Source organism: Mesitornis unicolor, unplaced genomic scaffold (genome assembly GCF_000695765.1).
Source record: "Mesitornis unicolor isolate BGI_N332 unplaced genomic scaffold, ASM69576v1 scaffold34257, whole genome shotgun sequence".
Lineage (NCBI taxonomy): Eukaryota > Metazoa > Chordata > Aves > Mesitornithiformes > Mesitornithidae > Mesitornis > Mesitornis unicolor.
In genome coordinates this window covers 25,842-33,259 of record NW_010194927.1, presented here as the reverse complement: position 1 = coordinate 33,259, position 7,418 = coordinate 25,842, and the positions used below count along the sequence as shown (strand labels likewise).

Sequence of the window (7,418 nt, the reverse complement as noted above, 5' to 3'; positions counted from 1 at the left end):
TCTGTGTGCTGTGCCTACCCACGTGCAGCCCTCCCTGCACGCTGTGTTTGTTAGCAAAGTTTAGGACGGTTCTAGATGTGTGTGTGCTGTGTGTGATATAGCACAACTTAAAATACGTAACAGAAATAAAGCTAATTATCCATAATGCTAGCTATCTGGAGACAAACCGCCAGATTTCTTTTGAAGGGAAGGATTGAGGCATATATGAAATCTAATATTTTTTTTATTTTCCCCTTTCTATTTTTTTCTTTGTAAGGTTTGAATTAAATAAAAGATGGACTGGACTGGAAAACATAACGGGCCAAATGATACAACTAATGATGGAACAGTGGTACGACTTCGAGGCCTGCCATTTGGTTGCAGCAAAGAAGAGATTGTTCAGTTTTTCCAAGGTACCTCTAGTATAGTCAAAATACAGTGACTGAGTTTTCTTGTTTGACGTATTTTAATTTGTAATAGCTGTTAGTGGGGTGGATGGGAGGGATTGTGTTAAATTAGTTTCTCTTAAAGAGAATTGTGCCCTGTAAATGAAATATTAATATATATCTAATTTTGTGAAGGTGGTAACATGATGCATATTGGGATAACCTGAATGTTAGCATTTGGAGCCATTAAATTACTGGATTGGGAGCTATATTTTCTTCATATAACTTAGGTGGTTGTATTTTTGCATAGTTTAAACGGAAAAGAAGTATGGCTAAATCCATAAATCTTTAATGAAAGATCATTGGCTTGTATTTGTTGGGTGATGGGGGAAATGAGGTGGTTTTCATTTTCGTTGTTGTTTAGATATGCTTTAAGTATTTGCTACAGATGGGAATGTTTCAGCCTTTAACACTGTTCCCCTTGATGGGGTTATTTGTCCTTGGGTTAAAGGGTTGGAAATCGTGCCAAATGGGATAACATTGACGCTGGACTACCAGGGGAGAAGCACAGGGGAGGCCTTCGTGCAGTTTGCTTCAAAGGAGATAGCAGAAAATGCTCTGGGGAAACACAAGGAAAGAATAGGGCACAGGTGGGGATGGAGAGTTTGGGATGGTGTTAAATCTTTATTTTTGGGGGTTGTGGGTCAGTAATGCTTTTTGGGGGGTTGGGGACCATTATATGGAACTGGCTGTTTTAAAGAATTTTTATAACTGATCCTAAGTTAACTTGGGAAATACGGTAGATTTGGGGGGTGGGGGAGACAGTATTGCTTTGGGTAGCTTGCTAAACTCAGAAAATTGTTGCATTCATTCTTGCATAGGGTAATTTGTGATAAATGCTGCTGTAGCCAGACATTGTTTTTCAACAGTATGTTTCTCATACTGGAAAGACATGCTTTATGCTTAATTTGTACAGCTAGAATTTTCACATAGTAATTTTTGCCTCTGTAAAGTGTGGGGTTTTTTTAATATACACTTAAGATTCTTACGGTTTTGAGGAGAAACTTAAGCTGTATGGTATCTCTAGTGACTTCTATTGGATTGTACGTTTAGTCATAGCCAATGTAGTGTGGCCTTTTATAATATTCAGACAGCTTATGCGTGTGTTCTTATTGGTACCTTGAAAATCCTCTTTTATTAGATATATTGAAATCTTCAAAAGTAGTAAGAGCGAAATCAGAGGATTCTGTGACATGCCAAGAAGAATGATGGGACAGCAACGACCCGGACCCTATGATAGACCATTAGGAGGAAGAGGGGGTTATTATGGAGCTGGGCGTGGAAGTATGTATGACAGAATGCGTCGAGGAGGTGGTGGATATGACGGTGGTATGTTTATCTAATGAATGGAGGTTCTGTGGTCAGCTTCGTGTTTCTGACATCTTTGTCAAGAAATAAAGAAATAACAGTAGCTGCAGTACCTGTTAGGTTTGACCCGCTTCTCGTAAAAATGTTTTCTTGTAGCGTATCCACAAACGTGGCTTAGTATTTCAGGTTAATGGAAATAACGAGGAAACCGTATTTTTGGCAAATTTGATCTCTCACTTGCATGTTTCAGTTATTTTAATGTATAAAAGGAAATGTACATTTGCACTCTGCTCAGAAATCCAGGTTTAATGGTCTGCAGAGGCTGTCTGCAAACTTCTGGGTGCCCAAAGGCTGAAAAATTAACTCTTGTGCATTGCAGTGTGAAGTTTGAGTAATGTAACCATTCCTTCCTTTCTCTCCATTGCACAGGATATGGTGGCTTTGATGATTATGGTGGCTATAACAACTATGGCTATGGAAATGATGGCTATGACGACAGAATGAGGGATGGGAGAGGTAAGAAACATTTTTTTAAAATAGTTTGTTTAAAAATATTTTTATATTATTTGAGTTGTAAGACAGAGTATTTCCAGGACAGAAGTAATTGCTTTTTTCATCAGATTATTTTGTAAAGAAAGAAGGTTGTTTTTAGAATGGAGGAAATTGGGAAATTTTAGGACAATGTAAGTAACATGGCTTAGGATGTCTTCTGGTTGTTTGTGTTGATAGTGTGGGAACTGTAAACAGTTTACATTCAGTGGTATAAAGTCAGAGCTTTCAGAAAAACAGCAGTAATTATGTTACTGGATTTTCGTAATGATCTGACATGTGTATGGTTTTGCTTGTTCTGTTTTTTAATAGGCATGGGAGGACATGGCTATGGTGGAGCTGGAGAGGCAGGGTCGGGTTTCCATGGTGGCGGTCATTTTGTTCACATGAGAGGACTGCCTTTTCGAGCAACAGAGAATGACATTGCTAATGTAAGTGCAGTAGGGAAAAGGGCTTTCCAATGCCAAGAGGTTGCGTGTTCTTGTCTTTCCAGACTCTGTTCAAGTTTGCATACAAGTGACTGACAGTTCTAATATGTCTGACATATCTGCTAACTAAAGTCACAGCCCTTTATGTGAGTTTTACAAAGCTTAGTAGTAAATGAGCTTCTATAAAGGTAGTGGCTGAGGTAAGATTACTGAAGAAGTCAGCAGAACTATATTTAACATTAATTTCCATACTCTCTTTTAATTTCCTTAAAACGTGTATTGGGGAGAGGACAGTTGTTGCAATCGGTGTCCTCATTTTAAGGCTTTCAGAAGTTTAAATTTAACGGAAGATTTACAGTTTTGTAGAAGAATGTTAGCAGATGCAGGACTTTGATTGTAGTTTATTTGTATGTTGATCTGAGATGTGTTTGGGCGGGAACAGAGTGGGAAAACCGTAGGGAGCTGTGTTTGATTGGAGGGTAGGGTTTTCCTTTACTCGTAAGAGATCAGGGTGGCAGATCAAAGCGTATCTGCTAGATTTTGGGAATACGTTCTTGTGTCAGTATAGATAAGGTGTTTGTTCACCTACACAATATATATGCAGAACTCCATTCTTAAGCTTGTGCTTGTTTGGGGTTTTTTTTCTGTATTTTAAATTGAGTTGTTTTCTTCTGTCTAAAGACTCTGTACCCTGCTTTGGGAAATTTATTTGGCTCTGTTTCTTCAAAAATTGCTTTCCTTATCCAGCATGGCATTACGTTAGAACCTGTTGCTTAAAGCAATGTGTCTGGGCAGGACTTTGTGTTTGCGTCTTTGCTTTTAAGAAAAGCTCCTCAAGCTCTGTAGCTGGAGCTCTTCGAGTTGTGGAGTGATAATAGGTTTTAAGTGTAGATTGACATAATGTTGAAGGTCATCACTATCACTAAGTAATAGTTTTGAAATTAGTAATTAATTTATGTGGTAGGATGAGATTAAATTAAAGCACTGCTCTACTGATGATGGGGATGAGAAAAAAAAGTGCTTGGCTTGAATTCTGCGTTAATGTGAATTTTCTTTGTTATTTTTATCCCTAGTTTTTCTCACCATTGAACCCTATAAGAGTTCACATTGACATTGGGGCAGATGGAAGAGCCACAGGAGAGGCAGATGTGGAGTTTGTAACACATGAGGATGCAGTAGCTGCCATGTCTAAGGATAAAAATCACATGCGTGAGTGTCATGTTCACCTGAAGCTTTCGTTGAGCAGGCTTTAGCAGGGTGTATAAGGGTTTAAACTGCATTGATATTAAGCAAATTATAAGACTTTTTTGTGGGCTTCTGTTAATTGTAAGTTGGGGGGGTGTTGTATTGTAGCTCTGTGCTTGTGGTTTCTGAAACAAAATACAAAGTAAAGCTTTCTTGGTTCCTGCAGAGCATCGATATATCGAACTCTTCCTGAATTCGACTGCTGGAGGTGGTTCTGGAATGGGAGGCTATGGCAGAGATGGCATGGGTATGCATCAGCTCGACTCGCCTGACGCTTTGCCAAGTCTGACACGTTCCAAGCTTGTTGTAACGGTGCACTCTCTGCTTTTCAGATCAAGGTTACGGCTCTGTTGGCAGAATGGGAATGGGTAGCAATTACAGTGGTGGATACGGAACTCCTGATGGCCTGGGCGGATACAGTAAGTACAAGCTCTGTTTTAAATGTGTTTTGTGAAAACGTTGCTGATGGACCATGGGGAAGGGGAGTGGGCTCTATGCTGTGGAGTGCTGGGAGAAAGAGGCAGGGGGTGGTTTGATTTAAACTGTAAATCACTTGGCAAATGCCTGTTTAGAAAAACAGTGCTGCAGTATTGTTATTTTAGTGTAAGTTAAGTCATCTTCAACCAACTGTTCCGTATTACCCATCACATTTTTTCTCTTTTCAAGGTATGTATGCGTGACCTTGTGTCAATTGTTTGCAGGTCGTGGCAGTGGAAATAGTGGAGGATACTATGGGCAAGGCAGTATGGGTGGAGGAGGATGGCGTGGGATGTATTGAAGGATAGCCTTGCTTCTGCAAAACATCCTGGAAGAAACAGTCTCTGGTCTACTAGACTTTCTTACAAAATTTAATTTCTTTTGTATTTTAAGAACTTTATAATGACTGAAGGAATGTGTTTTCACAATATTATTTGGTAAGCAACAGATTGTGATGGGAAAATCTGTTTTCTGTAGGTTTTATTTGTTGCATACTCTGACTTTAAATAAATTTTTATATTCAAACCACTGATGTTGATACTTTTTATACTAGTTACTCCTAAGGATGTATTACATATTCAAGACTACAGTCGGTTTAAGATGTTGTACTATGGTTCAATAAAGGTGGTTGTACTGTAACTCTTATGAACACTGATTCAGTTCTATGTAATCTTGGTGTAGTGAGCGAGTTTAAAAACTTCACTTGTTTAAGGGGAAAAAGGTAGGTGAATAGATTAGTTTATTTGGTAACAAACCCTTTTGGTAAGTTGTATGTAATGATTTCAACACAGTGTAGAGCTGTGGAGGCTAAAAGTCATGGTTCCAGCTTTTTTCCTTGTACTACCAAAATCTCTTCTGCAAATGCACAGCTGCATAAACGAGTGGCACCCAAGGCCTGTGCCTCCACAAACCCAGCAGTGACGTTGATTCCCACGCTTTGCTGTAGTGTGCTGGTACTGCCTTTCATACCTGTAAGTCACAAAACAAGCTGAAACACTCGCACAGCTTTTGGCTAACATGAAATAGGTCAAAACCTAGTTAATTTGGAGCTATCTGTGTGGTGGTTTTTCCATGAACACTGCTTTTGGGAAGAGTGGGGCAGTTTGAAGCTAGTTAAGACCTTTTTTTTGTGAAATTACTGTATTTAAAGACGATTCAGTGGGTTTTTTTTCTGCTGCGTAGAGCTGATTTGTCTAGTTCAGAACTCAACAAGCCATTACAGGGGTGAGCTCATTAGAAGCAAGGTATCTCTAAAATAACTATTAAGCCCAAAACTTGTGAAACACACAACCCAAACACGCTGATAAAACTTTGTGCATTTGTGACATGTAAGATATGTAAGAAACTATTGTTTGAAGACACTTACCATACCTGATGTGTAATGGGAAAAAGGTATTTATTCTTCTGAGCCAGTGTGATCTCCCAAATTAACTGCCTTGTCCTCAATGCCTCCCTTAAAATGTCAACTGTGATCTTGGGTATTGAAAGTTTGTCACCTGTTTTGCTAGTACTGTGTTACATATGTAATAAATGTCTTCTTGTGGGAGAGGCGAATGGAGTTTATTTCACCAGAGAGTGCGTTCTTGTGTCAAAGTGGCTGCAAGTAAGAGCTGAAAGGGTAATTGGCAGAGGAAGCTTTCCAAGAATCATAGGAAGCTTTCCAAGAGTTACAGTATTTTTGGCTAGGAAGGGGAGGGAAGATGAGGTCTTAACACCAGTGACCTTAGAGGGCTTTAATTCAGCTCTGTGCCCTGAAAAACTAGGGGGTTCCTGGTCTGTTGCTGAAAAAGTGTGTTTTGTAAAATGGCAGCGGCAAAGGTCAGGACAAAAGCTAATCCAGTTGCAGGAAAAAATGCCTTTACAGCAAGGAAGGTGCCTCATGGAAGCACATTTTCTCTGTCAGCATAGCAGATAGCTGTGAAGTGGTGTCAGCTCTGTACTATTTCCTCACTTTGCATTCCATTTTGTGAGCAGGAACACTAATGCCTGTGTGAGACTTCCCTCTGAGAGCAGGGCGGCAGTTCTGCTTTGAGCTGTTTTGTATAGCCAAGCACTCCACAAAAGTACCCTGAACCTGAGTCGTGACAAATGAAGCCCCACCGTGCTGGCCAGTGAGTCCCTGTCCCTTCCACAGCAGCACTTCACCCTGTAACGAGCAGCCTTCAGTGCTGAACCTTTCAAGTCACTGAAAACAGCATTGAATTGCAAAGGAATTTGTCTGGTCAGTGAGAAAGTTTTGGATCTAATTGCTGTACACCAAGATAGGTTTCAGTCTTTGCTGTGAAGATTAGAGTTCAAGGGTGTGTTTGCCTGCTGGGAACGGCTGAGGCAAGCAGTTGTGCGCTGAATGCCAGGAACCAGCTGGGTCTTCCCTTTGCTTTCAGAGAAGCAGGTGCAAACAGCAAGAAAACACCTTTGCAGAGAAGGAGCAGCGTGTTTTCATGTTTACTTTCCAATGCCCCCAGTTCATTGAGTCAGAAGTCATCTCCCAGGGAGAATGTGAACGAGGCTGCCCCGATGCTGTGTGAACAGGTACGGTATCTTTTGATGAACAGAGGAGGTACCCACAGATCTTGCTGTGCTCGGGGTGAGGAAGGCCATTTAGAATTTCAGTCTGTCAAAGAACAGGGCTTTCTAGACAGACAAAAATACAGGATTAATGACAAGCAGTCCAAAAAACAGCTCCAGGCAGGCCAGGTACGTAGTTTGGTGCTAAGGGGAAATAAAAGTATTAAATATTCAATGTTTTGTTCAAGGCACAAGTTTTATTTTGAGTAAGTAAAAGCAATCTGAAGAATTCTGTTACTGCAGTGTATTTTCCCATGCAAAAGACTTGAAGTAACAGAAATCTGATTTATTGCATGTTACAGAAATGCGCTATAATCTTATTTTAAAATATTGCCTATTTTAAAATAAACTTTGTTTAGCTGCATTTATTTTTAAAAGTTACTTCTTAGAGCAGTTCAGATTGGCACCATCTATCCTA

The 7,418-nt window shown here is 40.0% G+C and overlaps 1 protein-coding gene across 2 annotated transcripts; it reads left to right on the top strand.

Annotated features, from left to right (window-relative positions):
• The first annotated feature begins 257 nt into the window (after positions 1-257).
• Positions 258-4,960, top strand: HNRNPH3 (heterogeneous nuclear ribonucleoprotein H3 (2H9)). 2 transcript variants are annotated; one of them, XM_010187964.1, is made up of 9 exons: positions 258-392; positions 877-1,015; positions 1,567-1,709; positions 2,163-2,249; positions 2,595-2,713; positions 3,784-3,919; positions 4,122-4,202; positions 4,288-4,374; positions 4,657-4,960. In XM_010187964.1, the coding sequence occupies exons 1-9, from the start codon at positions 275-277 to the stop codon at positions 4,731-4,733; spliced, it is 987 nt and encodes a 328-aa protein (XP_010186266.1). In that variant the 5' UTR covers positions 258-274; the 3' UTR covers positions 4,734-4,960. The 2 variants fall into 2 exon arrangements, with proteins under 2 accessions (XP_010186266.1, XP_010186265.1); XM_010187963.1 differs by having other exon boundaries at positions 1,567-1,754.
• The last annotated feature ends 2,458 nt before the right edge of the window (positions 4,961-7,418 follow it).